Source organism: Lepidochelys kempii, chromosome 2, assembly GCF_965140265.1.
Source record: "Lepidochelys kempii isolate rLepKem1 chromosome 2, rLepKem1.hap2, whole genome shotgun sequence".
Classification (NCBI taxonomy): domain Eukaryota; kingdom Metazoa; phylum Chordata; order Testudines; family Cheloniidae; genus Lepidochelys; species Lepidochelys kempii.
This window is the reverse complement of record NC_133257.1, coordinates 156,886,645-156,912,295: the sequence shown is the minus strand read 5'-3', so window position 1 is coordinate 156,912,295 and position 25,651 is coordinate 156,886,645. Positions and strand designations below refer to the sequence as shown.

General features: G+C 44.1%; 1 protein-coding gene across 2 annotated transcripts in view; it reads left to right on the top strand.

Moving 5' to 3' along the window:
- Positions 1-13,122: 13,122 nt before the first annotated feature.
- The window catches only part of GLIPR2 (GLI pathogenesis related 2), a 42,993-nt gene continuing 30,464 nt past the window's right edge, over positions 13,123-25,651 (top strand). Inside the window, exon 1 of one of the 2 annotated variants that reach the window (XM_073332547.1) lies at positions 13,123-13,281. In XM_073332547.1, coding sequence (XP_073188648.1) covers positions 13,269-13,281 — 13 coding nt within the window. In that variant the 5' untranslated portion in view covers positions 13,123-13,268. The remainder of the gene's footprint in view (positions 13,282-25,651) is intronic. The other variant, XM_073332545.1, reaches the window with a different exon arrangement.

The following is a 25,651-nucleotide window of genomic DNA, read 5'->3' as shown; positions in this document are numbered from 1 at the left end:
GGAAGCTGCACCAGTACAAATCCTGGTTTATGGTGGCGTAGCACAAACTGCAGTGAAATGTAGGGCTGGAATGGGTGGCAAGAAATAGTAGAAGGTCAGCCCCCCTGTGCTATGGCAGGCCCATGTAATGCCTGCTAGACTGTAAGGTGCCACAAGTCCTCCTTTTCTTTTTGTGGATACAGACTAACACTGCTGCTTCTCTGGAACCTGCAAGACCAGTGGCTCTCAACTTTTCCAGATTACTGTACCCCTTTCAGGAGGCTGATTTGTCTTGCATACCCATGTTTCACCTCACTTAAAAACTACTTGGTTATAAAATCAGACGGAAAAATATGGGGAAGGGGTTGGAATGGGGGACAGGGAAGGGGTGGGAAGAGGCGGGGCGGGGCCTCATGGAAGGGGCAGGGCTGGGGGCAATGATGGGGGTATCAGTGATGCGGCCCTCGGGCCAATGCACTAGTCCTCATGGGGCCCTCATGGTCATTTTTAGATTGAGACCCCTGCCCTAATGTCTGAAAAAAAGTGGCTTTGAATTTTAATTTAATTGCATGATACGCTTTTAGTTTTAAAGTATGGATTGTTGTATTATGCAATAAGCGCCAAATTGTGTTATATAGATGTTGTAGAAAGGTATAGAAAGCCTGCGTTCGCTCGCAGCATACGTCTCCACTACTGCGGTGCCGCATTACCGTTGGTCCTCCCCGCCTCCTCCGACTACTATTTTAGAAAATTATTTGACCTGTACAAGTGGCCACATCAGGTGTGCCCAGCGCAGTGTCTACAGTGTTTGTAATCTTTGTTGCGTGTACTCTACTGAAATAGCATAACAAGCCCGTGGCTTTATGTTTTAATTCAATCGTATTATACCCCCTTTTAATTTTAAAATATGGATTGGTTCGTTGTTAAGAAAAGGAGCAGACAAACTGAATTATAATGAATGTGCCGATAGCAGTGCAAATACCTTGGTTAAGAATTTACATGAAGATAATGCTGCCACCAGTTCCAGTGCGTGCAATAAACTGAGTAATGACCAACAGAAACAGACTTTGTCTCTTAGTTCAGGTCAGTGTAGTTCCTATTCAAAGCCATTAAACATTCCATCTGATGACCCGGTCTGTGATATTCCAAAAAATAGATTAGAATGCCGGTCTTGATTATCTAGAGGTCCTTATCAGCCTAGATTGAGCATGTTTCCTAGAAGTAAAATAGGGAATAAACAAAGAAGTTTTCAGTCCGATTGGTATGAACAGTATAGGTAGTTAAAATATAGCTCAACAAAGGATGCAGCATTTTGCTTTTACTGCCGTTTCTTCTTCTCTAATGATGCAACAAACAAAGGTCACACTGATCCAGCATTTATTGATAAGGGATTCAGAAACTGGCATAGGGCTAACAAATGTTTTTAAAACCACCAATTGTCAAAATCTCATGGGTTGAGCTGTTCTTCATGGTCAAGTGTTAATGAAGGGAAACCTATTGATGTATTGTTGGATGAGGGCAAGCAGGCTTATCTGTCTAAACAAGAAGAACGGTGCCATAACCAAACTGTAATGGAGTGACTGACTGACATTGTTCTGTGTTTGGCGAAAGGTGGGAGACCATTCAGGGGTCACAATGAAAAAGCTTTCAGAGTAACAGCCGTGTTAGTCTGTATTCGCAAAAAGAAAAGGAGTACTTGTGGCACCTTAGAGACTAACCAATTTATTTGAGCATGAGCTTTCATGAGCTACAGCTCACTTCATCAGATGCATGCCGTGGAAACTGCAGCAGACTTTATACATACACAGAGAATATGAAAAAATACCTCCTCCCACCCCATTGTCCAGCTGGTAATAGCTTATCTAAAGTGATCATCAGGTGAAAAAGCTGACAGTTTTGAGAAAGGTTTATTTCTAAATCTTGTCAGTATGCTCCAAAAATACGATCCTGTAATGGCAAAGCATGTGCAACAATCTCCTCGAAACACTACCTGTCTGAGTAATTGCATCCAAAATGATTTAATTGTGGCCTTTGCATAACGTTGTGCAACAAAAGATTGTGTCTTCACCACATGGAAAAATGGTCTCAATAATTGCCAACGACACTACTGACTGTGAACACCATGAACAGATGTCCGTTGTGTTGCGGTATTTTGACAATGAAAAACATAGTCCAGTTGAACATTTTCTGACTGTTCAGAGAGTGTTAACAGTTGATGCTCAGTCTATTTTTGACCAGCTAAATGACATCCTTGGCATTCTTAAAATTAACTGGTCATCAGTGATGTCTATCTGTTTTGATGGGGCATCTACGATCAGTCTGGATGTACTGCGGGAGTTTAAATGAAATGTAAAGAAACAGTGAAATACTCTATGTACACTGCTGTGTGCATTGTTTGAACCTCATCCTAGTAGATGCATGCACTTCAAGTAAACAAAACAGAACTGTCTTTGATTTTTTTGGTGTTATTCAGACTCTTTATGCCTTCATGGAGGGGAATCCTGTGTGACATACAGTAATGGAGAAGATTTCACAAGTAGGATCCCAGTTGAAGACTTTGAACTCACTATCAAACACAAGATGGGCCTGCAGAGTAGAAGCAGTGGCTGCTGTAAAACAAAAATACTCCCTCATTTCACAAGCTTTACAAGAGATTATCGAAACAACTTGCCTTGCTGACGCTAAAATAAAAGCCAGGGGCCTTATCCATGAACTAAATTCATTCAAGTTCATCTTTGCCCTTCACATGAAGCACCCTATTCTCCAGATGGTGGTAAAAGTGAGTAAGGTTCTTCAAGCTCCAGATCTCAACTTACTGCAATGACAGGGGTGAAAAGCTTGCGTAACTCTTTGGCTGCGATGAGAAGTGGCCCAGAGTATTTTCAATGACAATGTGAAAATGGGTGTAGAGAATGATATATTGGTTCCCCCAGTTAAGAAGAGAAAAATGTCCACTCATATTGATGACGCGTTTGAGTCCCAGCATCACTTTGATACAAAAGAGGAGCAGGAGAGAATAACTTCATTTTACCCACTCCTAGACTCAATGATTACCGGCATTGACCAGTAATTTGAACAGCAGACTTGTAAAATTGTGACTGCAATGGGAAAACTGCTGAGCTTAGACATTGGCAGGGACGATATGAGAATCATTGCCAACAAATTTAAAGTGTCCTTGGATGAGTTGGAAGCTGAAGTCGGATTGCTTCTGGGTTATGACGGATCTGTTCCTAAAGGTAGCACTACGAGCACCACCAGAGAGTGGCTTGATTGGCTAAAGGAATCAGATCAATCTTCCATGTTCCAGGCCTTTTACAAATCTATTCAATGCTTTGCAGTCTTACCTGTTACAAGCTGTTCATGTGAAAGAGCCTTTTCAAAACTAGCACATGTAAAAAACTAAGTACAATGTCCCAACAGCGCCTCGACTCACGATTTTGTACACTGAACAAGAATTGGCTTCGTCATGGAATATCAGGGTTGGAAGGGACCTCAGGAGTTCATCTAGTCCAACCCCCTGCTCAAAGCAGGACCAATCCCCAATTAAATCATCCTACCAAGTACCGTCCCTAATTTATCCCCAGATCCCTAAATGGCCCTCTCAAGGATTGAACTCACAACCCTGAGTTTAGTAGGCCAATGCTCAAACCACTGAGCTATCCCTTTATGATTGAGTATTCAATAAATGTTCAACTTAAAAAAAAATTCCCTGGGTGCACACCCTAATGAAATGTGCTGCACACGTCTATGCTGATTCCTGTGAGACCCCATTAGATATACTCTCCCAGTTTGATAGGTAATCCACCTCACCCACAGGCAGTGGCCAGGTTGACTGTCGACCTAACATTATTTATACTGGAGGTTAGGTTGGTATAGCTACATATCTCAGGGATGTGGATTTTTCATATCCCTGAGAGATGTAGCTATACTGATGTAAATTCCTAGCACAGACCAGGCTTTACCCTGTTCAGAAGAAGTCTATTCAACACAGTGGCTGAAACACCACTGACTGCTGATGCCTTGTCTATATCAGCGTTGTTATTACCTATAAAGCTGCTTTGGTGTTAATTACTGGAAGATTTTCGGGGGGGGGGGGGGCGGGGAAGCCAGTTTGGACTTTTGTGAGGTCCATAGTGACAAAGCAAAAAATTTAATGAATCTCAGACTGAACCTGTTTTTTAAAATGGAATAAGCAAAGACAACTCTTTTTAAGTATAAACTGGACCAAAATGTAGAGGTGGGTGTTAGGTACATCCTTTGTAAGGATGGTTAGAAAGAGGTATTAAATAGTACATTGGTTAAAATGGAAGACTATACTAAAATGAGAAATATTTCACTGAGAAATGAGAAATAATACCAAAGGAAATAAAGAGCATGATCAGGAAATTGCACAAATGGGATTACATTGAGGAAAAATGCAAACTAATGCAGCAAGGCAGAACATATGAAACATAGATATTCAGTGGGAGGAAGACAATAGGAAAGCAGCAAGGTTGAAAGAGACCTGGGTGGCATTCTAGAACATTGCAAACTAGTTTATGAATTTACAACGGAACCGGGCAGAAAAGAGTTCAGTGCAATTAAGGACTTCCTGCATAGACCAGGAAGACAACAAGAAGTCTGGTGGCACCTTAAAGACTAACAGATTTATTTGGGCATAAGCTTTCATGGGTAAAAAGTCCACTTCTTTACCCATGAAAGCTTATGCCCAAAGAAATCTGTTAGTCTTTAAGGTGCCACCAGACTCCTTGTTGTTTTTGTGGATACAGATTGTCATAAATATAAAGGGAAGGGTAACCACCTTTCTGTGTACAGAACTATAAAATCCCTCCTGGCCAGAGGCAAAACCCTTTCACCTGTAAAGGGTTAAGAAGCTAAGATAACCTCGCTGGCACCTGACCAAAATGACCAATGAGGAGACAAGATACTTTCAAAGCTGGAGGGGGGGAGGGGAGAAACAAAGGGTCTGTCTGGGTGATGCTTTTGCCGGGAACAGATCAGGAATGCTCTTCCTAACTCCTTAAGTTAGTAAGTAATCTAGCTAGAAATGCATTAGATTTCCTTTTGTTTAATGGCTGGTAAAATAGCTGTGCTGAATGGAATGTATATTCCTGTTTTTGTGTCTTTTTGTAACTTAAGGTTTTGCCTAGAGGGATTCTCTATGTTTTGAATCCGATTACCCTGTAAGGTATTTACCATCTTGATTTTACAGCGGTGATTCTTTTACCTTTTCTTTAATTAAAATTCTTCTTTTAAGAACCTGATTGCTTTTTCATTGTTCTTAAGATCCAAGGGTTTGGGTCTGTGTTCACCTATGCAAATTGGTGAGGATTTTTATCAAGCCTTCCCCAGGAAAGGGGGTGTAGTGCTTGGGGGGATATTTTGGGGGAAGATGTCTCCAAGTGGGCTCTTTCCCTGTTCTTTGTTTAACACGCGTTGTGGTGGCAGCATAGGGTTCAAGGACAAGGCAGAGTTTGTACCTTGAGGAATTCTTTAACCTAAGCTGGGAAGAATAAGCTTAGGGGGTCTTTCATGTAGCTCTGCACATCTGTACCCTAGAGTTCAGAGTGGGGAAGGAACCTTTACACTGATTAACATGACTAACCCTCATGATACTTGAGACCAGGAAGGTGAACTATGAATCTGGTGAGACTGCATCTGGAATTCTGTATACTTAGTTCTGGGCAGCTAAACAAATAGTTATATATCATTTGGAATTCCGGAAAGAGCAAAAAAGGCTACCAATATGGAGGGACTGATTTATGAGGAAATATTAACCATAGTTTAAAATTCTCTGATCAGGTCATAGATTCTAAGGCCAGAAGGGACCTTTCTGATCATCTAGTCTGACCTCCTGTATAACACAGACCATACAACTTCCCCAAAATCATTCCTAGGGTATATGTTTTAGAAAAACATCCAAATTTGATTTTAAAATTGTCAGTGATGGAGAATCAACCACGACCATTGGTAAATTGTTCCAATGGTTAATTATTCCCACTATTAAAAAATTATGCCTTGTCTCTAGTCTGAATTTTTCTAGTTTCAACTTCCAGCCATTGGATTCTGTTATACGTTTCTCTGTTTCATTGAAGAGCCTATTATCAAATATTTGTTTCCTATGTAGGTACTGATAAGGGGTGACTTGATTACAGTTTAAGTTTCTCTTTGTTAAAATAAATAGATCCAATTTTGCATAGCCTCTAGTTTGTTTAGTTGGGGCTTGACCATGCCCCCTCCTACAATGTAGCCAAAGTATTTAGCCTCGGCTAGCCCTATATCACACTTGGCTGGGTTGGCTGTGAGGCCAGCCTGTCTTAGCGTGTCCAGAACCGCTTCCACCTTTTCCAAGTGGGTTTCCCAGTCGTGGGTGTGAATAATCACATCATCCAGGTATGCTGCTGCATAACTGGTATGGGGCCATAGGAGCTTGTCCATAAGACGCTGGAAGGTGGCAGGTGCCCCATGCAGTCCAAAAGGAAGAACAGTATATTGAAACAGACTCTCTGGGGTAGAGAATGCCGTCTTTTCTTTCGCATCTTTGGCAGGGGAAATCTGCCAGTATCCCTTTGTTAAATCAAGGATGGTCAAAAATCGGGCATTGCCCAGGCGGTCAACTAACTCCTTGATACGGGGTATGCATCGAATTTGGATCTCTCATTCAGCCGGCAAAAGTCATTACAAAACCTAGTGGTGTCATCAGGTTTGGGCACCAACACAATCAGCTTGACCACTGACTGTGGGACTCTTCAATGACTCCCAGCTCCAACATCCTTTTTACTCCTCCTTGATCTCCTCCCTTTTTGCTGCTTAAAGCCTTAAAGTTACCTTTGCCCCAGGGTCTGTGATAATGTGGTATATGCTTTGGTGGTCCGACCTGATTTAGTTGAAAGCACGTCCTGGTATCGGTTGATCATCTCAGTTACCTCCTTCTTCTGGTTTGGTGTCAGATCAGTGGATATCCTGATCTGCTTCTGCATGTTATTTCCCTGGATAGGGGTCTCTTGGGTCACTACACACACCTCTCGTTGGTGCCAAGGCTTTAAGAGGTTAATGTGATCAATTTGTTCTTGTTTCCAGCATTCTGGCTGCCACACCTTGTAGGTTACTTCCCCCACGGGTTCAACCACCTCATAGGGCCCCTGCCATTGGGCCAAAAGCTTGCTTTCTGCCGTGGGTACCAACACCATCACCCGATCCCCTGGTTGGAACTGTTGGACTTTTGCCTGACGATTGTAATGGGTTCACTGGGCCTCCTGCACCTTTTCCAAATGTTCCCATAGAATAGGGGTGACCCGGGCTATCCGTTCTCGCATCTGCAACACATGGTCAAGTATATTTCTCCCCTCATTGGGTTCCTCTTCCCAGATTTCTTTTGCGATGTCTAGTATGCCATGGGGGTGGCGTCCGTATAAGAACTCAAAGGGGGAAAACCCAGTTGAGGCCTGAGGTACCTCCGGGATTGCAAACATAAGGTAGGTTAATAGGGTGTCCCAATCCTTCCCGTCCCAACTTACCACTTTCCTTATCATGGCCTTGAGGGTTCGGTTAAAACTTTCTACCAGACCATCGGTCTGCGGATGATAGACTGAAGTTCTCAGGGTATGGATATGGAGCAGCGTACAGATGTCCTTCATTAGCTTCAACACAAATGGGGTACCTTAGTCTGTTAATATCTCCTGTTGGTAGCCCCACTCGGGCAAAGATGCCCACCAACTCTTTAGCTATCGTTTTAGAGGCCGTGTTCCGCAGGGGGACGGCTTCTGGGTAGCGAGTAGCATAATCCAGAACAACAAGTATATATTGGTGGCCCTGGGCTGTCTTCTCCAGGGGTCCCACTAGGTCCATGACTATTCGCTCGAAGGGGACCTCTATGATGGGAAGGGGTTACTAAAGGTGCCCTCAAGTGGGGACGGGGACTGTGCAGCTGACACTCTGGGCAGGATGCACAGTACCTCCACACTTCTTAGAATCATAGAATATCCGGGTTGGAAGGGACCTCAGGAGGTCATCTAGTCCAACCCCCTGCTCAAAAGCAGGACCAATCCCCAATTAAATCATCCCAGCCAGGGCTTTGTCAAGCCTGACCTTAAAAACTTTTAAGGAAGGAGATTCCACCACCTCCCTAGGCAACGCATTCCAGTGTTTCACCACCCTCCTAGTGAAAAAGTTTTTCCTAATATCCAACCTAAACCTCCCCCACTGCAACTTGAGACCATTACTCCTTGTTCTGTCCTCTTCCACCACTGAGAATAGTCTAGAACCATCCTCTCTGGAACCACCTCTCAGGTAGTTGAAAGCAGCTATCAAATCCCCCCTCATTCTTCTCTTCTGCAGACTAAACAATCCCAGTTCCCTCAGCCTCTCCTCATAAGTCATGTGTTCCAGACCCCTAATAGTTTTTGTTGCCCTTCGCTGGACTCTTTCCAATTTAGCCACATCCTTCTTGTAGTGTGGGGCCCAAAACTGGACACAGTACTCCAGATGAGGCTTCACCAATGTTGAATAGAGGGGGACGATCACATCCCTCGATCTGCTCGCTATGCCCCTACTTATAAATCCCAAAATGCCATTGGCCTTCTTGGCAACAAGGGCACACTGCTGACTCATATCCAGCTTCTCGTCCACTGTCACCCCAGGTCCTTTTCTGCAGAACTGCTGCCTAGCCATTCGGTCCCTAGTCTATAGCTGTGCATTGGGTTCTTCCGTCCTAAGTGCAGGACCCTACACTTATCCTTATTGAACTCATCAGATTTCTTTTGGCCCAATCCTCCAATTTATCTAGGTCCCTCTGTATCCTATCCCTGCCCTCCAGCGTATCTACCACTCCTCCCAGTTTAGTATCATACACAAATTTGCTGAGAGTGCAATCCACACCATCCTCCAGATCATTTATGAAGATATTGAACAAAACTGGCCCCAGGACCGACCCCTGGGGCACTCCACTTGACACCGGCTGCCAACTAGACATGGAGCCATTGATCACTACCCGTTGAGCCCGACAATCTAGCCAATTTTCTACCCACCTTATAGTGCATTCATCCAGCCCGTACTTCTTTAACTTGCTGAAAAGAATACTGTAGGAGACGGTGTCAAAAGCTTTGCTAAAGTCAAGAAACAATACATCCACTGCTTTCCCTTCATCCACAGAACCAGTAATCTCATCATAGAAGGCGATTAGATTAGTCAGGCATGACCTTCCCTTGGTGAATCCATGCTGACTGTTCCTGATCACTTTCCTCTCATGTAAGTGCTTCAGGATTGATTCTTTGAGGACCTGCTCCATGATTTTTCCGGGGACTGAAGTGAGGCTGACTGGCCTGTAGTTCCCAGGATCCTCCTTCTTCCCTTTTTTAAAGATTGGCACTACATTAGCCTTTTTCCAGTCATCCGGGACTTCCCCCGTTCGCCACGAGTTTTCAAAGATAATGGCCAATGGCTCTGCAATCACAGCCGCCAGTTCCTTTGGCACTCTCGGATGCAACTCGTCCGGCCCCATGGACTTGTGCACGTCCAGCTTTTCTAAATAGTCCCTAACCACCTCTTTCTCCACAGAGGGCTGGCCATCTATTCCCCATGTTGCGATGCCCAGCGCAGCAGTCTGGGAGCTGACCTTGTTAGTGAAGACAGAGGCAAAAAAAGCATTGAGTACATTAGCTTTTTCCACATCCTCTGTCACTAGGTTGCCTCATGTACTCCGGGCCAGAAGAATCGTTGCAGGATCCGTGCCAGGGTCTTCTCTACCCCCAAATGCCCCACCCCCAAAGATGACTATGGGCAAGACTTAATACAGCATTCCGGTGTTTTTGAGGTACTATGATCTGGTGTACCTTCTGCCCCTGTACTGGTGCAACCCGGTATAAGAGATTCTTCTTCATTATGAAGTAGGGTCCTGGTCCCTGGGTTTTTCCTTCCACGGGGACCCATCTATTTCAGTTACCTCCTTCCTAACGTTGTCGTACCTTGGGTCTTCAGCCTTGTCCCATCCAAACTTTCCTCTCCCGGGGCTAATCTGCCCGAGATCTAGGGGGTCAGTCTCTGTTGCCTCTACTGGTTCAGAGGCGTTAGACTGTGGGTCAGACTCGGATGCTTCTTCCTCCTGGGTGGACTTCTTCTCAGCGGCTCGGGTCCACCTCCCTATGAGAGTGACCCTCTGGCTTTGGGTCAGTATTCAGGTTCCCAAGGCCTTAGCTGCCCTCCTTTTCCTTTTCGACTTTCTACCCTCTCTGGGAGTGAAGAACAAATCTGGGGATATTTCAGAGAAGATTAGGGGTTGACAGTCTACTGTGGATGCCTCACTGACTTTAGGGTTTCCCCCCTTCTCCAATTCCCCTCCCGGGAGTAAGTCTCCAAACCCTGGGAAGTCCCTCCCTATGAGCACCAGGTATGGGAGTTTAGGGACTACACCTGCTGCTACCTCAGTAGTGTTCCCCTGAATCTCAATTTTTACTGGGATGGTGGGGTAATAACCAACTGTCCCCGTACGCATGTTATCCCCGTACGCTTAGCCCACAGCAGCTGACTACGCTTCATGAGCTTCCCCGAGACAAGTGTGATAGCACTCCCTGAATCAACCAGTGCCGCGGTACCTACCCCATTTAGCTTCACTGGTCTGGTGTACATATGTGGGGTTAGTTCGACCCCCACAAGGTGGATTAGGGAGCATGGGTCTGCCCAGTTCCCCAGGTTACACTGCATAGGCTCCTCAGCATTGGGACACTGTGCAGCTATGTGTCCCCACTCCCCGCAGGCGTAACATCTGTATGGAGTGCTAGGAGTTCCCAGGTCTCTTCTTTTGGGCAGTCAAACATCACGATCCTCTTTCCCCTCAGTGCTCTGACTCCTTGTGGCTTCTGGTGGGCTTTCAGCCCCTTTATTTTTCCATCTGGACTCTCCTGGTGGCCCAGTCACCCGAGCTCTAGGGCATGGTTCTGCTAGTTTAACCCGGGATGCTTCTTCCTTAACTGGTCGGGTCAGCTCCCTCGCAGTCCTTCGCCTCTCTACCGGTGCGACAATCTCATCGTAGGTGGAGGGTTCGTTCTGGCTTACCCAGGCGCGAAGGTCTGGTGGTAGTCCTCTCATGTACCAGTCGATGACCAGAACCTCTAGTATCTCCTCTGGACTTCGGGACTCAGTTTGCAACCACTTTCGTGTGAGATGGATGAGGTCAAACAATTGGGACCGTGGGGTTTTGTTTTCCTGGTACCTCCACTCGTGATACCACTGGGCCCACATTGCAGTCGTTACTCCAGATCTGGCCAGGATCTCTGCTTTCAGCTGGGGGTAGTCTGCTGCAGCTTCTTCAGGCAGATCATAGTAGGCCTTCTGGACCTCCCCACACAGGAATGGGACGAGGATGCCAGACCACTGATCTTGAGGCCAGGCTTCCTGTAGGGCTGTCCTCTCAAAGGCCAGGAGATATGCCTCTGTGTCATCCTCCCCCGTTATTTTCTGCAGGCAATTGCTGGCCCGTATGATCCGCATCCCATCACGGCCGTGGTTCATCTCCGTAAGGGCTTTCACTTGATTTACCAGTTCCCTCAACATAGCACGGTCTTGAGCAGCCTGGTCCATCAGATGGCGATTAGTCTCTTGCTGCAGCCATACTGCCTCCTGTTGGGCGGCTGCCTGGACACGGGTAGCCTCCTGCTGGGCAGCTTTGGCTTGTATCAGTGTTCGCACTACCTCCTCCATGGTGGTGAAAAAAAATAAATAAACCCTCTCTCTTTTTTTTTTAAATAATAACACCCTCCTTCTGCTGCGCTGTGCGCACCAAATCCCACTCCTGACACGAGTTGTGACAAAGTTCCTCCTCTGCCTTGGTGGGTCCTGTGCTTATTGGCGGATTTTCTCGCCTCAGAGGTTCACAGCAGCCCTCAGTTGGCCACTTTCGTGGCTCAAATCTGCCGTGCACTCAGTTAGCCTCATCACTGGCCAGCATGGGGAAAGGAAGAAGAACAATCCCCGCAGTCTCTGCTGATCCACCTAGTAGACTGGGGAACAGGCCAGAGACCTTCCCCTCTGGTGGAACCCACAGTCCAGTTCAACTCCTCTGGTATGAAGTAGGGAGTTGCGGGGGATGGAGGGATGGGGGGGAACCCGGGCCCACCCTCTACTGCATTGTATACAGTAAGGTGGTTACTCTTCCCTTTATATTTATGACAACCTTACCCAGGGAAAAGGGACCAACTTAACCTGGGGCTAATATATCTGCCTTCTATTACTCTCCTGTTGCCATCTGGACCGACCCTGTCACATGCTTTACAAACATAGGAAAGAAAAGTCCTTAGTGCTAAACATTCATAATTGAATATCTATATACCAAAAAGAAAAAACAGCAGCAACAACAACAAAAACTGGTTGTTTGAGGTGATAGTGTAACAAACCAGGAGGAGACATGAAAACTTTAGTATGAGGGATGTGATAGGATGACTCCCCAGTTCAAAATCAGTTTATACGACTTGGTAGTTTTGCTAGATTTACATTCTTATTTCCTCTGTTTATACAGACTCCGGGTGGCTGGGCAGTGCAGCCGCAGCGCTCCCAGCCCCATGTGCTGGACGGCCAGCCCCAGAGTGCCGGCTGGCACAGCTGCAGCACCCCCAGCCCTGGTGCGCCAGCTCAGCACCAGCTGCCCTGAGTGTGGGAGGCAGACAAGCCAGCCATGGCAGAGCACTGGGCACTGCATGGGGGGCCTGGCCTGGGGCCAGAGCGTGGGTGGGGCCATGCTAGGCTGTTTGGGGAGGCACAGCCTCCCCCTGCCTACCATACCCACCACCCATGCCCCCAGGGCCCCAGTCACACTCTAAAATATCTAGTTATTTTTACCTTAATGAAATTGACACACCCAATTTAAAGTAAGTTAACTTCTTTTTTATTGTACTGTTGTGAAGCCTGTTGTGCCAGTTCCCATATGGTTTAGTATTTTGTTTGTAACAACTTAGTGTATCAGCAATGGTCTGTTATTACTAAACTAAATTGGTATGTGGATGCACATGGTGGTTTTTGAGCTGCTTGGTTTCTGTGGAAGATAAATAACCCCAACTCTAAGCTGGAATCTTGCTAAGAAAAGAATTTGCCTTATTCCTTATAAGGCATGGGCAGGCTCATAAATGGGTGTAGTTACACTTTCTTTGTGCTGTGAGCGCACTCTAGCACTGTCAGCTCTGCAGGCAGTCTCTGCAGGCTTGGAGCTCTACAAGGAAATTACAGTCAGCTCAAAACACATCTTAATCTTATAAGAGAAACTAAGTCAACAGAAGCTTCAGGTAACAATCAAGAACGTGGTCATGGGAAAGTCAGGTTGGTGAATATTTATATGGAGCTTGTTGTGAATACTTAATCTGTAGATTATGTAAACAAAGCTTGTATGCTAAAATCTTTCCTTGTGGTTTAAGAATTGCAAAAATGTTAGTGGCTTTGTCTTGTATAAGCTGATTGCTTTTATGCATACAATAACAGGAGTTTCTTTGTTTTGTGACAAAGGAATGTTTTCATTAGATTTAAAAATACTGTACAAAATGTATAAGACAAAACCAGTTACCATATTAGATATGACAGGTTTCAGAGTAACAGCCGTGTTAGTCTGTATTCGCAAAAAGAAAAGGAGTACTTGTGGTTAGTCTCTAAGGTGCCACAAATACTCCTTTTTGCATATTAGATATGGTGACTTTAATATTTAAGGTAGCTTTGCTTTTATGTATGCAGTTAGACTAACTATACAGTATTTGAAGCAGGATATTTATAATGATAAGCACCTTAGTTTTAAAACTGCAGTTGGTGTGTGGCTCTTACGTATAACTGAGGCAAATCATGTAGTTATAAATACGCTTATTGAATTAAGTTAAGTATTTCTTGCCTAGATGACCATATTCAGGAAACTGTTAGGATCAGCCTTTGGCTACAATTCAGCAGAATATAGTCTCTGGCTCTGCAGGGTTCATAGGTTTCACAGCTGTGTATCCTCCTCCCTGTTGTGAGGATGAAATCTACCCCCTCTGCTGCATTAGACATTCCACAGCTGTCCTCTTTGCACGGCTGAAGTCTGTGGATATGATTCTGATATCTCTAATGCTGGTGTAGATCAGAACAAATTCCACTGAAGTCACTGGAAATACACCTGTTTTACACCAGTGTGTCTGAGATCAGAACTGGGCCTAGGGCCAGCATGATGTCTTTGTATTAGTTATCAGATTTATGGAGCCGATGGAGATTTGCTTATTATGTTCAGTCGAGTCTATTAATGTGGGGATATGAGTTTTACCCAGTTGATTTTATATCTGTTAGTCTGAAGAATTTGAAAGGGCTCATGCCGCAAAGATACTAAACTATCTCACTGAAACTGCATTTCAGAGAAGGGGAAGAAGGGCATTATGCAATTTAAAGATTAATGCTCTGTCTACACACACAGTTGACAGGAACTGAAAACCAAACATAGCAGAAGAGGAGTTCTGACTCCAGTAAAATAGCTTTTAGATGGTGGAACAGAAGTTTCCTCTAATACAAATAGGTAACTTGAAAAAAAAATAGTCTAAGCACAGGCCAGGCCAGGCTTCAATCATGCCGTCCCCTGGCGGACACACAGGAGAAGTTACTCCACTAGAACACTTGTAACTCTCTTGCTCACATGGGGATATTGACTGTTCTGAGAAAAATAAGGGGCTAGTTGGGCATGAAAAATGGGGAACTTATTTACATATTCTCACCGCTGTGAAGCTGAATCATTTCTTTTGACACAAACAATGGATGGTCACCAATAAATGGCATATATAGGGCCTAGAAACTAGAACAGAGGACTTTCAGTTCTTAAAAATGCAGGCCTCTCCCAGTTAAGCTCAAGAAACATCTTCATTATCTGTCAGTTATGGTAGGGCTTTTTGACCTTATCTGTTTATTGGGAGTTGAATTGTGCCTTTAATCCTTGGAAGACCATATACCAGGTGCCATATCGTCAAAACCACTCAGCACCAATAATTAGGATCAGATTTTCAGACAGCTTATCATGTTGAGTGCTGAGGTCTTTAGAAAATCTGGTCATAAAAGATGAGACAATTGCAAAAACCTGAGCAGGACTTAATCCATCCAACAGAGGGAAGTAGGATACATACATTCTATGTCAGATGTTACGTGGCTAGCAAGTGAGTGCTCTTTGTAGTCACATGGCTCTGAAGGCTACAGACATTTTCAAATGGATTAGGTCCTTAGTAAATATGTTTGTGATTTAAATACCTATCCTGGTTCACCACTTCCAAATTTAACTATACAATTTTTAGATTGGAATAACAGTTTTATGCTATCAAGTTTTATGCTATCAAGTTAGTCTGTATCCACAAAAACAACAAGGAGTCTGGTAGCACCTTAAAGACTAACTGATTTATTTGGCCATGCATCTGAAGAAGTGCTTTTTTACCCACGAAAGCTTATGTCCAAATAAATCTGTTAGTCTTTAAGGTGCCACCAGACTCCTTGTTACTTTTATGGTAGTAGAATAAAAACAACAATCATCAGATAAATTAATAACTCAGTGCTACACCAATAAAGATTATGTTTAATTGGGCAAAAGTGGTGGAAATCAAAATAGGTGGAATCCAATTACAATTTGATTAAAATCTTTTTATCTTGGCATGGACATGGTCCATGTTTGAATACTGGTAATTCTGTGGATGATGAGATTAATCTCTGTAATAAATAACCGATTATGTTTCCCTGATACTTATTATTGAGCGTCAGTTGTGGCTTTTTTTCTGAAATTACTTCCAGTCTCTTACTGGTTTTTTTTAGTTTGCCAATCTTGACAGTTCTTGTGGGTGTAGTTTTTAGATAACCATTATACAAATACATCCCAGAAGTGGATTTTCTTTGGTTACTTAATAGGTGGTCCTCCTCCTTTTGAATCAGCACTGGGTGACCCAGCATGCTATCAGTGGGCAGTGTGTGTTGCTGGGGGTACATTCAGATATGATATATAAGTGAGGTCCTCATAGGTGCTGCTACAACCCCTGGCTTGACGTGGTTTCCATCACATACAGGACGTACAGTTTGGTTCAATCTCTCCGTACCTGCACTATACAAATTGTTCCAGCACCACTGGAGATCCTGACCATCTATCATTAAAAATCTTCCAGGCATACAATAAGAGTAGGGGTGTTGAGCCCTATGTCCTGGCCCTGTTCCCTCTTAGACAATTAGATTCACTGACTAATTTCTCTGTGCAATTTCAATTTGATGTAGTATTCTTCATTTCCTGTCCTGAACCATTCTGTGGTCTTTGCTCTTTAAATAACTGTGTGTTCCATACAGGTGGCTGCATTTCAGTGATAGGTGAACTGATTCCTAGTATATATTCAATGTTGTGAAGCTTAATTAATATTTGTAAAGCCCTTTAGGTAAAGATCCAAACTCCTGTGCAAATGTAATGTGCTCCACAGATCACATTTCTCATCCCAAATACCAAAGCATTCAATTAATGCTACCTCCTCACCAGCTACAAACTAAATCAGTTTATGAGTTCCCTAGGACAAGTAAATGCTAAACAGCCCTTACCTCCTTAACAAATTGATTTGTGCTGGCCCTACACACACAACCTTCTGGTGAGAGGATGGGGCAGGAGGCTTCCCCCCATTCCCCTACTCAGCCCTTGATGGGGCAGTATTGGCAGGAGGCCCCCCATACAAGCAGAGCTTTCTGCTCCAGGAGCTATATAGAACAAATTTTTTTTCAATGAAGAGTACATTTACCGAAAAATGCATTTGTGGAGGCACCCAAACTGTTTATGAATTCAAGTCAAATTTGGCAAATAGTTTAACCTGGAAAAACAGCCAGAAAACAAAAGTTTTGAAAATATTGAAATGTTTTGAATCAACATTTCAGGAAAGAAATGAAGATTTGACTTGACAGTTTGTTTGACATTCCGAATTTTCCGTTTCAACTCAAATGACTTTTTTTGTTTTGAGAAAAACCGAAAGAGTTGTTTCTGTTTGAAATTAATTTGTTTTTCCAGTTTGCCCATGGAACCAAAAGAAATCAATGATTCACTCAGTTCAGAGTCACAGGCTGGCCAAAGAACCGTACTCCTAACAGCAGCAGCTGTGCCCCTCCTACCGAGCACCTAATCTCAGTGGTTCTCAAAGTTTTGTTCTGGTGATCCCTTTCACACAGGAAGCCTCTGAGTACAACCCCCCTTATAAATTAAAAACACGTTTTAAATATATCTAACACTATTATAAATGCTGGAGGCAAAGCAGGATTTGGGGTGAAGGCTGATAGCTCACAACCCCCTGTGTAATAACCTCACGACCCCCAGTTTGAGCACCCCTGCCTTATCTGCAATGCCAGCCAGGTTCCCCCCTTACAGAGGCAGTTGCTCTCACCCTGCTCCCAAACAGTGGTGTGGGTAGTAGAACCATCTCTCTGAGCCTGCGGACAGATATCGCTACATGGGATATGTTTAGAAGATTTTGTTTGAAACTTTAAGGGCATTTTTAAAAAAAAAGGTAAGCCGAGGTTCTGCAGAAATTGATGCAAAGATTGCTATTTGCTGTGGGTGAGTGGGTTTTTCAAGCCCTAGTAGCGATATTTCTAAATTCCTAGCCTAGCAGTCAGACTGCCTTCTCGCTTTGTAATTTTAGAACATTGAACATGATAGCAATACTCCCGTCAGGACTAGAACATCCCCTCCCATGAAAATAACCCACTGGAGGACACACCAGTCAGGAAACTCCCCAGATTTTACCTACGTTTTCAGGAAATCATTCCTTTGGGGACAGTATTTGGGGCAGCCTTTCAACTCCATGAATCCTGGGGATCTGAAAGGAAAAGAATCTCTACATACTTCTTGACAAGAAATGACCACACCAGGGGCTGGCAATTCTATGCTGCTCTGTTGCTGTTGACCTCCACTCAGCAAGATTCCTAACAGCTGAATCCACTGCAGCTGTGCAGGGGCTCTGCAGCTTTAACTCCCATTTGGATGTCTGTAGGGCCAGCTGGCAATGATGTTTCAGAGAGGAGCTGGTTGCCAACCCCACCCTAGGCTCTGAGGAGCCTGATCCTTGCTGAGAACCCATAAATAAGCTTCTAAAGGTCCCTAGTGAAGGGGTGGAAGAATATTGCAAAACTGGCACTGCCTTTCTCTCCCTCCCCCTGCCCACTTTCCAGGCTCCAAGAAAGGCATTTTTAATTTGGGCGTTTTCTACTCCTGAGCAGACGGGATGGCCCGGGGATCTGTCACTAACTGCTCTTTGAAGTAATCTTGTTAATGTGGTATAAAATAACATCACATTAGGGGAGATTCAATAAGGAGTGACTCAGTAGATATTTTTCAGAGTAACAGCCGTGTTAGTCTGTATTCGCAAAAAGAAAAGGAGTACTTGTGGCACCTTAGAGACTAACCAATTTATTAGAGCATAAGCTTTCGTGAGCTACAGCTCACTTCATCAGATGCATATCGTGGAAACTGCAGCAGACTTTATATATACACAGAGAATATGAACCAATACCTCCTCCCACCCCACTGTCCTGCTGGTAATAGCTTATCTAAAGTGATCATCAGGTGGGCCATTTCCAGCACAAATCCAGGTTTTCTCACCGTCCACCCCCCCACACAAATTCACTCTCCTGCTGGTGATAGCCCATCCAAAGTGACAACTCTTTACACAATGTGCATGACAATCAAGTTGGGCTATTGCAAGGTAGCCTGTTTCCTCTTGTTTTTTCCTACCCCCCCCCCCAGATGTTCTGGTTTAACTTGGATTTAAACTTGAAGAGTGGTCAGTTTGGATGAGCTATTACCAGCAGGAGAGTGAGTTTGTGTGTGTATGGGGGTGGGGGGATGTGAGAACCTGGATTTGTGCAGGAAATAGCCCAACTTGACCCACTCCCCCACACCCTGCCTCCCAGCCACACTCACCTGCTCTGCTGGGAGGCTGAGACAGCAGCATAGCCAGGGCTGGTCCCGGGGTGGGGAATCGCTCTGGCCCCTCGGGAGTGACGTGATCAGCCGGCCCTGGCTGGGCTCCCTCAAAACGCACTTGCCTGGAGAGGCCCAGCCAAGCCCCCCACATTGTTCCCCCCACCCCCACCTGGCTGAGACTGGCCGGGCTTCTGCACCAGTCCCAGGTGGCTCAGGTCTGGGTGCCCCACAGGTGATAGGAAGCAGAGACTTCCTGGAGCCGGAGATGCATTGGGGTCTGGCCAGGGGGCAGAGAGGAGCGGGGGAGTGGCGTGGGGGGGTGGGGCCAGGGGTCAGAGAGAAGCCCTCGGCCAAGTGGTGGGCAGGCCAAGAGGAGCAACTGGTGGGCGGGGGGAACCAGTGGGGTCTCGGGGCGCAGTGCAAGTGGAGCAGGCTGGGGCCCCTTATGAGCATGGGCCCGGCTCCATGGCGCCACTGACGCCATTGTAAACCCGGCACTGCCTTTGGCGGTTCCCGGTCAGCCACGCAGCGGGGTGATAAGGCAGGCTTCCTGCCTGTCCTGGCATCGCGGACCCAGAAGGGGCCAGCAGCAGGTCCGGCTCCAACCCGCAGTTTAAAAACCACTGTTGTATATCCTCTTACATAGCCTTCTGTAAATATGAGTCAGAATTGAAAACAAAATAACTGTATCCGTGAGAAGTGAGTGAGCACTAGGAGTATCCTAGGTTGTACTGCCAGTTGAGCCAGTACAACAAATAAATAACTGATAAAATCCAAAAAGAATACAAATGATTACAAAAGAAAAACAAATTACTTTTCAGAATTTGTTTTAAACACAGTTACAGCTTTAGAAGCAAATGTCATTTTTCTCTTTAAGAAATGGGGGATAAATGCAACTTCTGGAAATATTCAAATGCCTTCCATTTCTTTATGCAGAGTGAGATACATCTTAAAGTGAGCTAAAATTCATGTCCCTGTTATGAAGCTGTTACACAAAATGTCTTTCGACACTTGTTGCAACTGCCTTGTTCTCGCTCGTAAGGAAAGTATCACAAGTTCACTGGAGACCCCATCTATTCATTTTCTGTGAAACCTGATGCACACAGGCTACCAAAATGATCATTCATTTTCTGTGTTTGTATGTTTTACCAGACCAGAGGGGATAGACAGGAGATGATGAATTAGTCTGTTAGCAACAGGATGTCCATGTTCAGGACCATTAGGGCAATTGCTGATCTTAGAAATGTTATCTCTTCTTATTATCTAAGGCTCTTTCTATACAAGGGATAGACTAAAAAAAGTGCTTTTTTTAAATCAAGCTACTTAATCCAGTTAAAAACACACAGACCTGCTTTTAGTCTGTTCCTTGTGTGGAAAGGCCCTAAATCAAACAAAGGATTCGAGATGCTATGTTTAAAAAAAATCAAAATACAGTATTCCTAACCAGCAAATAATGCTTTAGGCCAAAATCTGTCTTGCACTCCATGTAACCCTGCTGAAGTCAAAGGAGCTGCATGGTGTGTAAGAGAGTGCAGAATTTGGCTCTAATTTTGCATAGCACTTGCCCTTTAAACATGAGACTCACCAATGTTGCAGTAGATTGTGGCATATCTCCAATTCTTCCTGTTTATTGAAGGTTAAGTGCAGCCCACCTGTGCTCAAAACTGAAAAATGCTCAGAGCAAACATATCCGAGCAATTTAAAAGAGCAAGACAGACTGTACTTGTATGCAGTTCTATCTCAAGGTTCTTCATAAAGTAGAACTGCAAAACATGCTCTCTTTGTTGCTTTCTCCTAATCCAAAGGAAAACCGTTGGGTTTTTTTCAACAAGTTAATAAGGCATCACAAACATTTTTCCTTTACTAAAATTAGGTGAAAGTTATTCATCCAAGCAATGAGTCTTCTGGCGGTGTTGCCAAGTGGACAGAGCACTGGACTAGGATTGAGACCTGTGTTCTGTTCCCAGCTATGCCACTGGTTTCCTAGGTGACCTTGTACAGGTCACTTCAACACTGTGCTTTAGCTTGCCTGTCTGTACAATGGAGGTAATGATATTTATCTCCTTTGTACATTGTTTTGAGATCTAGTGATGACAAATGCTATATGAATGTGAGGTATTATTATTGTTATTATTATTATTTTATTTATTAATACAGTGGTAGTTTCTGCCTTTGCTTGTGTGGGTTTGAATTGCACATAATCACTGCTTCATATACACTGGAGAATCAGAAGTTTGGGTGGGAGAGAGTGTGCTATTTTGTATGTGTGCCATGCAGACTTAAGAGTGTGCCCACCTTCAGGAAGGTCATCATAGTAGTAGAGATAGCATCTGGTGCAAAAACTGCTGACAGGACCTTATGCATACAAAGACCACCCGATTGCAGTAATCCAGCCTTCAGGGCTTTATTGTGTCTATGTTGTGCACGTGTTCCAGAGTGTTCTGTGATATCTGACCCCAGAGTGAGGTAAGTCACATAAGTGCTAGCAGTGGGACTGAAGGAGTATTTCATAGTTCTAGTTTCATAGTGCAGCAGAAATCCAGGGATGTGAGTGTGCAAGGTAGATTACCAACTCCTTTTAAAGATTCATCCCATGGATTTAGAGGATGGCACACTGGTGTCCCCTCCCCCCTTGAGTTTCCTTTCCCCACTCTCCTCCCCAAGGGAAGGGCCCGATGTCAGGTAGCTGCTCCCCTAAAGAAATATGGAGGTGAGGGAGGGGGCCTGTAGGGGCAAGGTTGTGGAAGATTGGCGAGGAGCTAAGTGGTGGACTATGTGACTGGATGTAAGCGGAGGATGCAGGCAGTTTCAATTAACTTTCTCTGACAGACCCTGCCAAAATATATTGTTGCATAGCTCAGCATAGTTTTGCCTGTAAACAAGTTAGTTTATATAATAAGCATAAAGCAAACATATAAGAATGTAACCAGCTGTTGACCCCATGTAACCCCGAGATAAGCGCGGAGAATATAGCGCCGCAGAGGACTCCCCCCTGGCGGAGTCCTGCCTGGTCAACTGTCCCGAACGGCCAGAGTCCCCTGCAGCCCCTCCGCGCGTCCTAGGGGCTCTCCACGCAGATTGGAGCGTAAGTTCTTCTTTCCTTCCTTCAATAAAGCGTAGTTTACTATTCTTAGGCCTGAGTGTCCTCCTTTCACTGGTGTCTCCCGCCCAGCCCTTGCGGGCACAGGGCCAAAGGCTGCTATTCTCCCCCAAACCCTCAGAAGATCAAAATAAGGAAGGAGCAGGATGAGTCATTTGGAGGAAGAGGTTTTGGGCCTGCCTGAGGTCAACACAAATCTCTAAAGTTCACTGACAAGGAACCAGAATGAGTTTTAGATTTCCATAGAAACCATGTAATTTTCATGTGGTCTCAGGTTTCAGTGTGATCAGTTCACACAGCCATGTGTACTGCGCAAATAAATTATGGTATGATAAGGTAACTTGGAAGATAACCTGTGCCATCACTCTGGAGTCTTATGCAGCTGTTACTGTGATGGAGGGGTTCACAAATGATTTTATAATTAGAAAAAGCTCTTTAGGGTATGGACTGCTTCTGAATGTGTTTGTACAGTGGTTAGCCCAAATGGGGCCCAATCCTGGCTGGAGTCTCTAGGTCCTACTGTCATACAAATACTGTAATGAAATAAATTGGACCACATCTTCACAGAGTGTTGTGTGGACATTTTCCGTCCCTGTGGCAAATACAACAATTGTCTATGTGGTAAAAAAAAGTTAGGAAACTATTTAATGTATTTTAAGCGTATTTTAATGTGATCTAGAAACTGGAAAGAAGGAGCAATAAATCTCCATGGACAAGCAGCAAGACCTTGTTACGTGATGTGGCACATATACTATTGCATAGCCAGTGTAATGTAGAGAGAAATAGTGTGATGAGAAGAGATTCTGTCTTAACTTTAATGAGAGCTTGAGAGACATGAGCCTCACTGAAAATATAGCCCCCCCCCCATGTTGAGAAATGTGTAAGAAAAGGCAAGATGGGAGGGGAAAAAAATACAAAAATAGATCAAGGAAAATCCTCACCAAAAGGGATCTCATAGATTGAAATGAATGCTATTTTGAGCAGGTCTAACACACACACAAGAAAGTCCAGCATAAAAAAAAAAAACCCAGTGTTCCTGGAAACTGCGTCCCTTCCAGTCCATGTATAACTATAACCCCAAAACCTCTAGTGCCTTTTGGCAATACTTTCTCTGTGAACTTGAGGTACCGCACCAGGAGGTATTTTTTCTTAACTCCTGCCATGTGCAGGAAGTTACAAGAATGCTCCTCCCATTTTCTGGAAAGATGGAGTTGCCTCTTTGCTCTCCTAATACAGCATCCTTCACCCTGTGCGTACATAACTTTTTATTGCTTCTGTGTTTCCCATAATTATTGCAATTATTTCTTTTATTTGAAAGAGGGGAGCCTTAACAGTGGGAAAATTCAAAGTTTTGAAATGAGGGGAAGGAGAAATTCTATAATATTAAAATGGAGTAAGAAATATGAAATTTTAACTCCTTGATAGCATTCCAAAAGGTTTCATAATTAAAGTAGCAAAAATCCCCAACGGCCATGTGGTACTAGATGGAGAGGGCTCTAAGTTACTACAGATAATTCTTTCCCAGGTATCTGCCTTATGGGTCTTGCTCAAATGCTCAGGGTCTAACTGATTGCCATATTTGGGGTTAGGAAGGAATTTCTCCCCAGATCAGATTGGCAGAGACTCTGGGAGCTTTTTGCCTTCTTCTGCAGCATGGGGCACTGGTCACTTGCAGGTTTAAACTACTGTAAATGGTGGATTCTGTGTAACTTGAAGTCTTTAAACCATGATCTGAGGACTAGTAACTCATCCAGAGGTTATGGGTCTATTTCAGAAGTGGATGAGTGAGGTTCTGTGGCCTGCAACGTGCAGGAGGTCAGACTAGATGATCACAATGGTCCCTTCTGGCCTTAGAGTCTATAAAGACCATCCTGAGGCCTTTGGGACCTTAGGCATGTGGAACAAAGTGAGGCACAGGATAGGTATAGCTGTGGACTTTTAACTTCTCACCCAAATCAGAAATCTCAGGTATTTCTCCACAGAAGGGCTGTTATTGTAGGGGAATAAAATGATTAAATAAAGATTACTGTAGCTGGTCTTGCTTCAGAGTAGGACGTTTGTCCCAGTACATTTAATTATATCTGTACTATGTGTTATGATATTCCCATTTTTATTTCAGAGTCATAGCTTTACTAATAAAAGGTAAGTTATAAAATACCTATCATAGGTGAACACAATATGACATGTACAAACCAGCACAGCTTCTACTAAGGCTCTGAAGCACCTTTCTAATCCCCTGATCCTGGGTCAAACAAAGACCAAGAGAGCTCCTGGCATAATTTAGCCTGGAAATTCTCACTAACTCTTACTTTCAGTGTCTGGCTTCTCAGTTAATGGCATGTCACTGAAATGGAAAACTAGAATTCCTTCCAAAACAAACTAAAAGATTTTTGGCAGTTTGGAGTCTCTACTTGCATATCAGAGCACACAGATCCTTGGGTGGGACGGGGGGAGCAAAAATAGCACATGGCCCTGAGATCATGGTGGATAATTGCTCATTTATATAGTTGTTCTATAGTAGCTTTTTTGTGGGAGTGGGAAAAGAGCAGAGAAAGAGACAGAGAAACTCTAGGCAAAATTAAGTAATCTTTGCTAAGCCTTGAGGAAATTGTTGGTATTGTCAGCTGTGTCTGTTACTTATTTGCTTTTGTAAGCCAAAATGTGAGTGCAAAAATAATTTTCAGTGCTATGTTTCTGCTAATACGTTGAGTGACTATTTACATGATCTTGTAAATCTCTGGACTCTTTGGCTAGTATTTTTCTCTTTTGCTCTTGCTGTTATTGGAGATATTTGTGTCACAGTTCCTGAGTTAACTATACTTCCAAACCTCCATGGTCCCCATGAGTGTATCTCATTAGGTCTTAGGCCTTTAGCTGTCACCTTTCTCAGGGCAAGATCCCACAATCCTCTCCCTCCAGACATGACTACATACCTGTCATTCTGTGATCACCTCAGCACCTCTCACTTCAGAGGCAATGACAAGGTTATTCAGTGACCAACCAGCTCTCATAAAGTAGCATACTATTTTTTTAGAACAAAAACATTTCAGCTCAAACATATCTTAAAAAACAATAAACAGCTCATAAGCTCATGGTTTTTCAGGTGGTCATCCATCTTTCATATGGAAACCCTGGCAGGCTTTAAAGCACTTCAGGTCCTCTCACAGGGCCTGTCTATGGGCACAGACTCATGTCAGCTCTTTGATCAAGTGTGAATGACCCTCTCCCAGGTCAGGGCTGTCACTGTGTACAGTTTCAGGTCCTCTGTATTCATAGGCTTCTTGAACTAGGTCAAACCAATATACGCTATTTCTGCAAGGAGACGTAATTTCAAAAACTTATCTGCATTGTTTCAGAATTGGGGATGTTCATTAACTGTCATCCATTGATTTACTGCAGGAAACATTTTTAACTTACCCATTGAGCCAGGGATGCTCACTTGCAAGCCCACAAAGATACATATAACATTTATATAATAGTCATTGAATAGTCCATGTTGTTAGGGGGCTTATTCCTTCACCCGCTTACTTCCATGGTCCTTCTCGCATGAACAGAGAGCAACAATAACCGAAGTCCGAAGGTGCAAACAATTCAATGTTTATTGGGGTAAACTTCCAGCAAGCAATGATTCCAATTTCCTTCCTTAGTGTCCCCCTTCCCAG